General features: G+C 36.1%; 1 protein-coding gene across 1 annotated transcript in view; it reads left to right on the forward strand.

The window, feature by feature from the left end:
• The window catches only part of LOC107714521 (nectin-1-like), a 193300-nt gene that overhangs the window by 129425 nt on the left and 49269 nt on the right, over window positions 1–14606 (forward strand). Inside the window, exon 10 of the mRNA XM_016520374.1 lies at window positions 8022–8115. Within this exon, the coding sequence (XP_016375860.1) occupies window positions 8022–8115 (94 nt within the window). The remainder of the gene's footprint in view (window positions 1–8021; window positions 8116–14606) is intronic.

Here is a 14606-nt window from a genome sequence, read left to right on the forward strand (position 1 = left end):
CTTGTAAAACCCAGATACTGACAGCATCTAGATAGAGGAACATGTCAGTATTAGGACTGCAGGCAGCTGCTGATTGGACGCTGCATCGCTGCAGTACATCTGTCTCCAGCTGTGGCCAGTTGGGAACAGCTTCTGGGGACACAGGTCAGCAATACCCAGTCTGGTCTAATTGCACTGTCTGTCTGTCTTAAATTTAAATAGAAGCAGACTGGACACACATGAGGTCATTTTTGCTGTGCAGTAGTGATGTTACAGCAGAACATTTGTTGATTCTGTATTAGAAGTTTTATTTTTTTCCCCCACTGGACACTTAGTGAAAAAACAATAGACCAAACAATAATAAAAGCTTAATTTCTTGCAAATAATTACAGACAATTATACTCAACTCTGAAACTTTGCATAATCATTTGTTTAACAGCAGACAGTGAAAGAGAGGTGATATGAGTTGATAGCACCTCACAGCATGGTAGTAAAAGAAACTGCACATTCTAGAAGCTCTGCAGTATTCGCAGATTCTTTCATCACAGCCTGTAAGCAGTGTTTAGACTGGCAGTTACATTACTCATATTTAGAGCAGCTTAGAACAACTTCAGTCATTTGCATGCTTATGTAGATTTGTGATTTGGTAGAATTATGGACTCTTGGCAGCTTTTATGTTAATTATAATGCATCACCATTATCCTGTGTAATTGTTGTCTGTGTGAAAAGTGCGTATGTGTTCCATTTCGTCAACTATTTATCTTTGTGGAGCTCTTTTTTTCATTTTCATTTTCATTTTCATCTTTTATTTATGGTTGAGTGTGTCTGTACCAAAGAAGCAATACCTGGAGAAAGCATTCGGGTTAGTATCACCATCCATCACAATAAAAGTTGCATGACCCCCATGAAAGAAAGTAATTTGAAATATGTGCCATTTTTGATTATGAGGCATTCACATTTGATTGAATCACCTAATTTATCAAATATTTTTATGTAAAGTTCAAAACATTGTATCCAGTGCAATACAACTGAGCTACTCATTCCATAGCTTTGTGGATCAGTGTAGCAGTACGTGACTACACATATTTACGCATTAGCGCTGCCTATTAAGTGTTAAGTGTTCAGAAACATAGTCCATCCAATCAGTGAGATAATTAAGAGGAAGTAGATACTGTTCCTAAACACCAATAGAACTAACAATGAGTGTAACATTTAGGAAAGCTGGCTGTATGTAGCACCTACAGCTCTTTTTTTCATTTTCATTTTCATCTTTTATTTATGGTTGAGTGTGTCTGTACCAAAGAAGCAATACCTGGAGAAAGCATTCGGGTTAGTATCACCATCCATCACAATAAAAGTTGCATGACCCCCATGAAAGGAAGTAATTTGAAATATGTGCCATTTTTGATTATGAGGCATTCACATTTGATTGAATCACCTAATTTATAAAATATTTTGATGTAAAATTCAAAACATTGTATCCAGTGCAATACAACTGAGCTACTCATTCCATAGCTATGTGGATCAGTGTAGCAGTACATGACTACACATATTTACGCATTAGTGCTGCCTATTAAGTGTTAAGTGTTCAGAAACATAGTCCATCCAATCAGTGAGATAATTAAGAGGAAGTAGATACTGTTCCTAAACACCAATAGAACTAACAATGAGTGTAACATTTAGGAAAGCTGGCTGTATGTAGCACCTACAGCTCTGCAGATCCTTCTGAAGGATCCCAATATTATGTGCTCTGTAGTTGCAGTTAGACACTTGTTAGCAACTGCCTTTTTCAAGACAACAAAAGCTTCAAAAAATCACAAGTTGGTATTAATGATGTACTATATGTTGTAGAATAAACCCATTAAAAAAAAACAAAAAAAAACAATTGAGTCCAGGACGATGAAATCGGAAGTGCGAAAATGCTAGCTCGTTTCCAGGCCTACAAAAATACGACATACCTGGAGCACTCTATTTACATGGAAGTCTTAAAGGCACAGCAACAAAAAAGCAATTTATTTAACTGTACGGGTGAGAGAGAGGGTGGAAAATGGCCATGGGAAAACTAAATTATGACTCCATTGGATGCAAGAAATCTTGACTTATGAGTGAACCTTAGGAAAGAAATATGAAATAATACTTTAAATTATTGTATGACCCCTTTTAAGCAAATTACATCTCTCTCTTTTGAGGCACAGTCCTTCAAAAGTGACTCTGGGTTGAGTGCTTTGCTTTAGGCCACAGTGAGCACAGAAACTCTTTAGTTACTGACTCACATCCTTTTGGTGGTGAAACATACAACCTTTGTATTGGCAGCCCACAGACTGGACTATTAGGCTTTCAACACACCGTGTGTGCGATTCTGTCCGGGTGGAAGTCAAGAAACCTGTCAAGAACAAGTGTCAAGCCTTTTTCAGCCCAACGTCAAAGAAAAAAAAAAGTGCAAAGATTAAAGAAAATGTAGGCATGTTTTTAGGCTCATAAAGCTATTATTGTAATGACACTTAAGCACGCAGTCCCTTCTCATTCACATAACCATAATGTAAAATGTTTAAGAACAGTGAAAATGGAATAAATAAATAAATAATTTTGGATGCATTGTATTACTATGGAAGCCCGTTTCTGCCACTGATAAAAATAAAAATAAAGACTTTTCATCTCACAATTTGGATTCCCCCCCCTCATAATTCATTCTTAGAGATATAAACTCAGAATTGTGAGATGTAAACTCAGAATTCTGAGGAAAAAGTCAAAACGGTGAAATCTAAAATGTAGAATTGTGAATTGTAAATAGCGAGAACAAGTAAAAATTCTGTGTTAACATCTTACAATTCTGAATTTTTGTTTCTTTTTGCTCAGCATTGTGAGTTTATATCTAGCAATTCTGAGAAACAAAAATTATGTTATTTATTTTATTCTGTGGCAGAAACAGGCTTCCATATATTACAGTAATGAGAATGCGTATTTAGAAATTTGCAAAATAATGTTATATTGAAAAAAAACCTTAATGAAAAATTTGCTTGATTTTTCTATATGCAAAATCATTTTCTTTTTTTCAATTCTGACTATGTATGTGTGTTTATCTCCAGTGAGAGTTTATACAGGCTGTGTGTGTTGTCGTGTGCCAGTGCCATGCCTCTGTTCTGGTGTGATACAAGGTGATGTGAAGTGGAAGTGATATCTATAAAATAGGAAATGGAGAGAGGCACTCATGCGCAAAGCAGCCCTGACTTTACAGAGCCCGTTTGGCCTTGTAGAAAAGGTCATGCAACTCAACAGTGACATGAGGTGGCGTGTTTGCCTCTAGAAATGTACATGTTTTAGTGCATTTGTGTAAAATGTGGAAGAGTTATACTGCCTGTCTTTCCCTTTCTCTATTTTTGACACACACATACACACACATGTCTGGTTTGCTATCCTTGTGGGGACTCTCCATAGGCGTAATGGTTTTTCTACTATACAGACCGTATTTTCTATTGCCCTACACCTAAACCTACCCCTTACAGGAAAATTTTTGCATTTTTAGATTTTCAAAAAACTTAATTCTGTGTGATTTATTAGCTTGTTTACCCGTGGGGACCTCAATTTAGGTCCCCACCGTGACACGGGTCCCCATGATTCTGTGTGTATTCAGGTTTAAGTCCCCACCAGAATAGAAAAACAGGTACACACACTCACACACACACAGAGAGAAAGAGAGAGTGAGAGACCATGCTTCATTATCTATCAGCACAGACATCTTGTCAGAATAAACGGGATGATGTCTGACTGCTAAACATGTTTGAGGAAAGAGCTTTCCTCTTTCTGGAAATTATATGGCAACTCCTGCGCAGCTCACCTGTCAGAGAGAATTATTTGGGTCTCCTTCAAGCAATGCAAATAACGACACCCAAAAACTTATTAGAGCAGCGTCTGTGTATGTATGCGTGTGCGCAGATGTGCGTTTGTGTATGCACCCACATTCTTGTAACATCTTGCGTGGGAGCATGTGCTTACGTGCACGAGCTTGTGTGTACGTGTGTGTGTGGCAGTTTGACATCTGCTTTTGAGTTTTGTCTGAGTTCTCCTCTGGGAACTGGCTTTTATTTGAATTTTCGGGCTTTATGAATGAAATTACAGTGCAGAAAATTGGAGAGTTTATGACTCACCAGATGTCGTTCTAAACTTTTTGCTAAACTCAGTGGCTTGTGACTTATTTGAAGTAAAATTGAATATCGGGTGTTTGCATGAACTCTCCAGAACCACATTAGGTGTGTGCCGAGGCCCAGGTGTGCTGAAGTGTTGAGAGAGGTCATGGTTTGGGTTAGACAGCGGGTGATTTAATGCTCTCTGCAGTGTTATGAATGAAATTACAGTGCAGAAAATTGGAGAGTTTATGACGCACCAGATGTCGTTCTACACTTTTTGCTAAACTCAGTGACTTGTGACTTATTTGAAGTAAAATTGAATATCGGGTGTTTGCACGAACTCTCCAGAACCACATTAGGTGTGTGCCGAGGCCCAGGTCTGCTGAAGTGTTGAGAGAGGTCATGGTTTGGGTTAGACAGCGGGTGATTTAATGCTCTCTGCAGTGTAACCACTGCACAACTGTAATGGTAACACTTTAGATCAGGTAACACATATTCACTATTAACTAAGATTTTTCCTCAATATAATCTAATTTGCTGCTTATTGATAGTAAGTAAGGTAGCTGTATTATTAGTTATGTTTAGGTACTTATTATTAGTTAATGCATTAATTATCGTTAATTTACAATGAGCAATGCATTTGCTGCAGTGTTTATTAGTCTTGGTGAACGTTAGTTATAAAAAAAAAAAAATAACTGTTTATTATTAGTTCATGTTAGCTTAGGTCCATTAAAAAATATTATAACTTTTGGCTTTAATAATTCTTTAGTAAATGCTGGCATTAAAATTAACTAAGATTAATAATTGTTTTAGAATCGTTTGTCATGTTAACTAATAACTGGGTTGTTACATGAATTTCAGCACAAAACCATTCAACAGTTCAGTGTAAAACAGTGCACTTTATCATATCATATTTCATATTTGTGCATAATTAGTTTCAACATGCAAAAATAAATATTGATATTTTCTTGTTGGCCATGATAAGTTCCAGAATATTTATTATTTACATATTTATAGAGTTTGTACTGTATGTGACTCTATTATAATAATAATAAATATAAAATTAAATTCTATCATAATTTACTCACTCTCCTGTCAATGTCTTTATGAACTTTTTGCAGCTTGAACATTTTGTTTGTGTGGACCTATAGATGGACAAAAAGGATACAAGATTATTACAAATGATTATAAAAAAAAAAAAGTGACTTAAGCCATTATTCATTTATTCCATTAGCAAAATTGTTCCTTAATAGTAGTTACCGACTTAAAGTAAGTTGTATTTGGCTGGTCATGTGATTTATAGATGAGTTCATGAGTTCCTCATGAGTTCACCTGCTCTATATAAAATAAAAGTTATTAGACTGCTGATACGGATGTGAGTGCACATGATTTTACAGACTTGCATGGTTTGCAGCAAGCCTGCTTACTAGTTAGTTTTTGTATTAATGATTGGGCTGAGAATCGATTTCAAGGGTTTGAATTGATTCCATCAAAGGGAATCAACTTCTCTTTAATAGCTTTTTTCAGTTCAGTAGAGCTAATAATTAATTCACCTCTTCGCTCGCAGTGTTGGGGAAAGTTACTTTTAAAAGTAATGCATTACAATATTGTTACTCCCTAAAAAAAGTAACTAATTGCGTTACTTAGTTACTTTTTATGGAAAGTAATGCGTTATGTTACTTTTGCTTTATTTTTTCTCAACTGGGATGTGGAATTCAACAATTAAAAAATGAAACAAATGCAATGTATATCTAAAGTCATTTTTGCTTATTAGTATGTTTGAATTGGATCATTGGAGCATCAGCTGCAAAGACATTGGTTAATAACGTAGGAATAAATACATAAAGGATATTTGTGTTAACATTTAATTATTCCAGGTTTGCATCATATTCTGAGTGTGCATTTCTGTTTTCATTCATTTTGAGGAATACTGAATCTCTTTTTGTGCAAGTGAGATGAGTAAATTCAAGTTCACATTTAGACTAGAACTACAGTAACCGTCATGTTTACACAGCGCACACAATGCCTCTGCACTTACTCCCGATTTCTCTCAAATGGGGGGAACTGTCGTTACTAATTTGAAAAATTATATACTTTCTGGTTACTTGAAAAAAAGAAGTAACTCGTGTTACTTGTAATGCATTACCCCAACAGTCGCTCGCTAATAGTGATGGAACATCAGATTCATTTTTGCAAACCAGTTCTTTCAGATGGTTTGTTTCAATGAATCAGTTAAACAAATGTGTGTCATGTTCGGTACGTACCTCAGTTTTGGGGTCACGGGACGGGTTCGGGACGAATACATGTACCGTTACACCTGTGCAAGTGAGGAGTAAATTCAAGTTCGCATTTAGACTATAACTACAGTAACCGTCATGTTTACACAGCGCACACAACGCCTCTGCACTTACTCCCGATTTCTCTCAAATGGGGGGAACTGTCGTTACTAATTTGAAAAATTATATACTTTCTGGTTACTTGAAAAAAAGAAGTAACTCGTGTTACTTGTAATGCATTACCCCAACAGTCGCTCGCTAATAGTGATGGAACATCAGATTCATTTTTGCAAACCAGTTCTTTCAGATGGTTTGTTTCAATGAATCAGTTAAACAAATGTGTGTCATGTTCGGTACGTACCTCAGTTTTGGGGTCACGGGACGGGTTCGGGACGAATACATGTACCGTTACACCCCTAGTGTGTATGGTATGTTAAGCTGAAACATTTAAATAAAGCCATATATTTAAACACACTGCTGATTATTACCTTTCATTCACTTAAGTCAATGAGGTTTGTTGTCACTGTTTCATTCAGTGATCCTGCATGTCAAATAGCATGCGACTGACAAATATTGATTAGCCTACATCTTGGACAAGTTACCTAAAAGTTTTGCACCTAAAACATACATTACAGACAATGATGCACAAATGAAGATTTGTTCTAAATGTCTTATAAACTCCATAATTTAGCTTAAAGAGTGAGATATCTTGGTATGTTGTTTACGATGGACCATTTTGAACAGAAAACATGAAGATAAACCCTGATGGAAAAACAGCTGAAACCAGCCTAATGTGGTTTTAGCTTGTCTTCAAGCCTGCTCATAGATGTTTTTCAGGCTGGTTTTAGAGTTGTTGTTTTTTTCTGGACCTTTAAACACTAAGGACCTTTAAAAGGATGTACAGTGTAAGCCTTAATTTCATGTATAGCCACAGGTGATTAGGTGAACATATTCCTCCAATCTAACAAAAAAAAGTGAGGTATCGATTTCAGAGTTGATTCCACGAATTTTGCAATTGAACAGCACTAGTTAATGGTACAACCAAAATAAGTAGTTAAGAGTTATTTATGAGCCAAGTTAACCTGATGCTAGTTATTTGTGACCTAGTGTGAACTTTACATCTCAATTTATAGTAAAATTCATGAGGCATGGTATTACATTTTAACATTTTTATGACATTTTTGTCCCCTGTTGTCTCCCGGTTTGATGGCGACTCTGAATTTAAGTAACGAATGGATGGTGCATCTCTGCCCTACTGTGACTCACATCATGGATCAGACCCATGTGCGTTTGCTGTCTGTCAGACGCTTTAAGGGACTGATGGGAACATTGGTGGGCTATAATTCGAACCCCACTTGTCCTAACGCTCTCATTCTTTCCTCTCCATTTTGCCCATTACAATCCGGTTCCATTATCTCTCTGTCTCCGTGGCTAGTGAGAGTCATTGAAAGGGCACGGCTGAAATGGCACTGGCTACAACAAAGGCAGTGTAAGGAGATGCCTATCAAACCCCCGGCAGGTGGGAGAGGCAGACGTGGGCACGACTCCTCATTACGTGTGCTCACACAAGGCTTAAGCCACGGCCACATGAAAGCTCTCTCTGGGTACCGGGTGTCAGTCTGTTTTCTTTTTCTTCCAACAGGACTGACCTCCCCCCTGCTCATAAGCCGGCCCCTCCGCCACCCAAGAAAAAGAGCAGCGACATGAAAGGCGGCCTGACGTCTGACGAGATCCAGGTAGGGCGTCTTCCTCTTTTCCGCACACGGCATGCCTCAGGAAACACTTACACCACCACCCATGATCTTCAGTCTGCCTCTGAATCATTACTTTCACATTTCTTCACTTCATAAATGTGCACTTTTTGAGTTGAAGTAAGGGATTTTTTAGACTTAAACCTTTTGTTTTGTGATCTAGGTGTTTGTAATGAAGTCAGGCCTCAGTTAGAAACACCCAACCATGTCCTTTATTTTACTGCACTTCCTGTAATTACTTCTACTTTATTATGAAATTATTTATAATATAAATTGATTTCTGCATACATAATTTACAATATACGGATATTTTACAAATATTTAAAGATGTATTACTCACATATTTACTATGTACATAGACACATTTTATGCATAAGTCTTTTACTTTTAAAGTAATGTGAATTTACATTCTGCAAAACATAATTTCTGCAAGACATAATAATTATCAATTATCATTTAATTGATAAAATGAGGTTAAATGTGGCGTCTGTTTTACTTCGCCCACATGCATGTCAACCAAAGTAAAAGGAGTACAATAAATACGAGTACAAAAAAAGGCATACAATAAATTTGTGCATTAAAGTAACCATTGTTGGTTGAAAATGTTAGCTTTATACACTTCTATTCAAACATTTGAGCTTTGTAAGATTTTTTTATATATTTTTTTTTTTGAAAAAAGTCATATACTCACTGAGGCTGCATTTATTTGATTAAAAATATGGTAAATATTATTACAATTTAGAATGTTTTCTGTTTTGATATATTTTAAAAATGTATTTTTTTCCTGTGATGCAAATCTGAATTTTCAGCATCATTTCAGTGTCACATGATCCTTCAGAAATCATTTTAATATGCTGATGTGGTGCTCAAGAAATATTTATTTTTATTATTAATGTTGAAAACAGTTGTGCTGCTTAATAATTTTGTGGAAACTGTGATATTTTTTTCCAGAATTTTTCGATAAATTTATTTGACATAGTTGCAACATTAGAAATGTTTCACTGTCAATAATGATCAATTTAAAGGGATAGTTCATCAAAAAAAGAAGAAAATGCTCTTATCATTTACTCACCCTTATGTCATTCGAAACCTGTATGAATTTCATTCTTTTGCTGAACACAAATAAGATATTTTGAAGAATGTGAGTAACCAAACTTTTGACGGTAGCCATTGACTTCCATTGTATTTTTTTTTTTTTTGAGTGAACTATCCCCTTAAATCATCCTTGCTGAATAAAAGTATTAAAGGGGTCATATGATGCGATTTCAAGTTTTCCTTTCTCTTTGGAGTGTTACAAGCTGATTGTGCATAGATAAGATCCCTGAAGTTGCAAAGACTAAAGTCTCAAAACCAAAGAGATATTCTTTATCAAAGTTAAGACTCTGCCACGCCCCCCTAAAACGGCTCATTCTAACACGCCCCCACATATCTACCCCACTATGTGGAAATATTTGCATAATCCCGCCGCAAATGTGCACGCAAAGAAAGAAGGCGTGGTTTCAGTAACCGCAGTTAGTGTTGAAGCAGCATGTCAGGGAGACGCTGTGTGTTTCTAGGCGAAAGCAGAAGCACTTTATTTGGCCTTCCGAAAGTAGATGCATTTAGGAATCTTTAAGATTACTTACAACAGAACAGCAATGCATTTTATGGACGACCGTTTCGTGAACCTAGGAGAGGAGGTAATTCTGACTTTGCTATGACAATCTGGCGCTTCTGAATGAGCTACTGTTTTGTTATTAGTTTAAGTATTTGCTATTGACTGTTCAAATGCAGAGTTTTGCGCAGTGCAGAGTAACGCGTTGTGTGTGTGTGTGTGTGTGTGTGTGTGTGCACGAGAGAGAGAGAGACAGGGTCACATCACAGTGGAGTCAGCTGTCTTAACCGTGGCTTGTGTACTGCAAACACATACCAGCTTCATCACTGCGTCTGTCACGCGACTCTGTTCCCCTTTCGGGCTCTGTCTTTACATTTATTTTGAAAGATGAAGCTCGCGATTATGGTAAGGGGCGTTACATTTCCGACGAGTGCTTGCGGTGTTAGGCCAATCACAATGCACTGGGTCAGCTGGCCAATCAGAGCAGACTGCGCTTGTCGGAAGGCGGGACTTTGTAGAAAACGAAGTGTTTGAGAGAGGCGGGGCATAGAGGACCTACAATAATGTACAGTATTTGAAAAATTATGTGTTTTTTGAACATTAAAGCATGTCAACATATTCTGTTACACCAAATACACCAAATAATGATCTTTAAAAAAGCATCATATGACCCCTTTAATATCTTTATTATCTTTATATATATTATTATTTAGATTTTCTATCTAAAAAAACACCTTACTGATGCCAAAATGTAGCTGTGCTTTAAAAGGCAAAATGCTGTTATTGCATTCAGTACAAATCTACTAACACCAGCTGCAGGTCAGTTGGTTTCTCCTGATCCACCACTTCTGATGATAATCTAAAGAAACCACAATCTTGTGTAAATGCAGTGTTTCTACACCGCGCATCCGTTTTGGTAATTTTTAGCTCCAATTGAATGAATCGTTAATTTAAAACAGCTTATTTCCAATTACGCCTGAGGAACCAAGACGTGCCACCACAGAGCGTTTGCTTGCAAATACTAATTTAATCTCTTCAACAGCTTCTGAAAAACTGTTGATTTAATCACCTTCAACAAAACTGAAAAACAGAGTAGTCGCTTATACGACTGCACCGAGGGAAAAAGTATGGTGAAAAATCAGGTATCACTCTAAGAATATTGTTGTGCAAACGCCCCAGCAAAAGCAGTGAGCATGTTGAAGCGACTGTGAATCTATGATGGATCCTGCTAGATGAACTTGAACGAATGATGGCCATTATGCCAAGATGATCTCATGCTGTCATACAGTCCAAAGGCTATGCGAGATATAAGTAGGGAGTCCAGGGCAACTATTTAACATTTTCCAGTTTGTAGTAATGAATTCCATCTAGTTTCCTACATGTCTTGTATTTTAGCTAAATCTTGTGATGATCTGTCACTTATATCACTATTTTCTTTTCCACATTTGTAGTCTAAGTCAGAATTTGTTCCAAATGAACACACCTATGCTCCTACAGTCTTCATTTTGAACATTTACCAAGTAGCTTAGCTCATTTTTGTCTGTAATTTTGCTGTGCGGGATGTTTGTCAATTATGTAAATGATGTTAATTAGCACCACACAGATCCGCTTTCATTTGTGAGATTACGCTATGTTGACATTTCTCAGTCCATGTGAGGTTTCGTGCAGATGTCCGATACTGTAATTGGCATTCATGACACACCAGCATTCACATTTGCATTTGTCTTCTGCTACGTACTCGAAATGAGGTACGTTGTTCTTGGTGGACAATGCTAATTTCGAAAGAAGCCGAGCAAAATCAACTTCCCTAAATCGATAGCGTCTTTCGAAGGTCACCGTGGTTCTACTAAATCTTTCTGAGCGCATCTGGAAACTGAATTTCCCTCATGCCTTCGGAGACATTTGGCTCTAGCAGTGGCATTTTGAAAGCAAAGAATCCGTGAGGGGCACAGAATTGTAAAAACCTGACAGTAAACATGATCAGGCTGTGATTGTGTCTCCCGGTTCTTATAGCACACAGGAGAGATAGTGAGATCACAGGCGAGTTGCTTTTATAAACTGCAGGTGTCTTGCCTTCCTCTTTCTTCCCATTCAAATATCAACTGCGTTTGAGTTTGTTTATGTGTTTGTTGTGTTGAAGGAGTCATTGAATTTTTTGAGCCATGCCAACTCGGATGTCTGGCCTGCGTGAATCTGTGGGTGTGCGTTTCATCTGGTGCCCAGCTCAGATCCCATAAATGTTTGTTTCATGAAAGTTTCAATAAGATCAGGCCTTCCGCGGTGGATGGCTAGTGTGCTGGTGAAGGGAAGACCTGTTGTTGGTATAAACAAAGGACAGTTGCCCTCACAGTTGGTGTTGCTAGGAAACTGCTTACAACAGACTTCTATAGAAAGTTGAGTGTGCACATACATACATACATACCACTGTACTAAACCACTTTCTTTGTTATCATCACCCCTATGTGTGCTTCAATTACACCACAGACACATTATGAACGAATCTCATGTAAGCCCACGTGTGTCCTTGAACTTCAAAAATGCTTCAGAGACGTTCAAAGGGGCTGCTTTGTAGTCAGCATGAAATCAAAATGGACCCAGTTTATGTTGTAATACACATCCTTGAGGCCTCACAAAGCAGATTCAAATGGTTGGATTGGTGGACTTGTTATGTGTGTATGTATTTGTTTGTTTGTTTATTATAGTAACTTGGCTTCTGGGAAGGTTGCAAGGTTTTTTATTTATTTTTTTAATTTTTTTTCTGGGTTAATGATTGCAAACATATTCTAGACCAATCAGCTGTGAGAAAAAAATTAAATAAATAAATACATAAATAACATGTCTTTGATGCAATAGAGTCACACCCCCATATCTCTCACTACAAATCACAGTGTGATTCACAGGGGGGAAAATATTGTGATGACAAAATTGCCTAATGTGTAAATATATATTTTTATAGTATTGTTACTGATATATTATTTTATATTGCAAAATTTGCTTACATTTTAAGCTGTATATTACACATTCATTGCAAGTTACATACTTGTATGAGCTATTATATTGACACATATATTGTTATTAATCCTTAGTATTGCCAATCAATAAAAAGCTTTTAATTTCAATTAAGATAAATATAATATACACTACTGTGCAAAAGACAGTGACATTATGAAATATTATTGCAATTTAAAATACATGTTTTCAGTTTTAATATATTTTGAATTTATTCCTGCGAATTTTCAGCATCATTACGCCAGTCTTCAGTGTCACATGATCCTGTTAATATACGAATTTGGTGCTAAAGAAATATACATTTTTATTATCAATGTTGAACATGGTCATGCTGGTTATTTTATTTTATTTTATTTTATTTTATTTTATTTTATTTTATTTTATTTTATTTTATTTATTTATTTATCTGTTTGTTTATCTGTTTATTTGTTTGTTTATCCTCATGACTTATTGGTAAATAGAAAGATCAAAGAACAGTATTAATTTGAAAAATAATCAATATAAATATATCTGCATAAATGCATCCTTGACTAAAAAATTCAACAACGACACTAATACTACTACTACTACTACTACTACTACTACTAATAATAATAACAATAGTAATAATAATAATAATAATAATGATTCCAAACATTTGAATGGTAGTGTGTGAAATAAAATAAAAGCTTTATAATTGATAAATAAAAAGCTTTAAAAATTATAAAGCTTACTTTTCTTTCTTTTTTTTCCACATAGACTGTTTGTTGTAAGTGTCATATGCACATGCTGCAGGGTTCAACATAAACTCAGTATCAAACCCTGAGTTGACAGCAAATGTTTTTATTGTGAGACTGCCTCACTCAATCTAAACTGGATTTTAATTGGTTTTGTCAACTTTAAACCAACAATTTAACTCACTTTGTGATACAGGCCTGGTTTATCGCTGCACGTTATTCCATATAGAAAAAATAATGTTTGTCTTTCTCCGACCTCTGAAATGACTTTTGTTTTTGACTGACAGCACAAATCCCTTTTTCCTTTCACAGCCTCTCCCCTCTAATCACCTGTGTAGCGAATCAGCTCATGGGGAAATATGAATAATTAATCATAACTAGTTATAATTAATTATGAATATTTAGATCCGCTGTAGATATTTACTTGACCTCTCAGGGTCAACTGTCTGTCAATTCTAAGAACGTTAATTTCCTGGGTAAGGGAAATAATTTTCTTACTGTACAATTCTACAAAGAGCTTGTAGCATAAATCTGCATGATTAAGTGACTCCAGTTATGAGCAAACAATGAACAACGTCAAGTGTGATACAAGTAAGACTTTATTAACTACATAAACACTTAAACTAGTCTAACATACTACATAAACACTTAAACTGGTCTAACATACACATAAACACTTAAACTGGTCTAACATACACATAAACACTTAAACTGGTCTAACATACACATAAACACTTAAACTGGTCTAACATACACATACACACACACACACACACACGCATACACACTGATACTAAAATACACTGAGAATGCATGCTCAAATTAGCAATCTGACTGCTAAAAAGAAGGACAGAACTATAAACTGCTGCAGAGGAATATGAAATATATGTTCAAATATCACATTTTTATGTTTTCTGTTACGGTTAATGACTTATTTACATATTCCTTTTTACAGCTTAAAGGAATAGTTCAGTCAAAAATGAACATTTGTTGAACATTTAATCCCTCAGGCCATCCAAGATGTAGATTTCATATTTGGAGAAAAGTGGCATTGCATCAGTGTCTCAGTAATGGATGCTCTGCAGTGAATGGGTGCCGTCAGAATGAGAGTACAAACAGCTGATAAAAACATCACAATAATCCACAAGTAATCCACA

The sequence above is a fragment of the Sinocyclocheilus rhinocerous genome, unplaced genomic scaffold, assembly GCF_001515625.1.
Source record: "Sinocyclocheilus rhinocerous isolate Xijiao unplaced genomic scaffold, SAMN03320098_v1.1 scaffold809, whole genome shotgun sequence".
NCBI classification, from domain to species: domain Eukaryota; kingdom Metazoa; phylum Chordata; class Actinopteri; order Cypriniformes; family Cyprinidae; genus Sinocyclocheilus; species Sinocyclocheilus rhinocerous.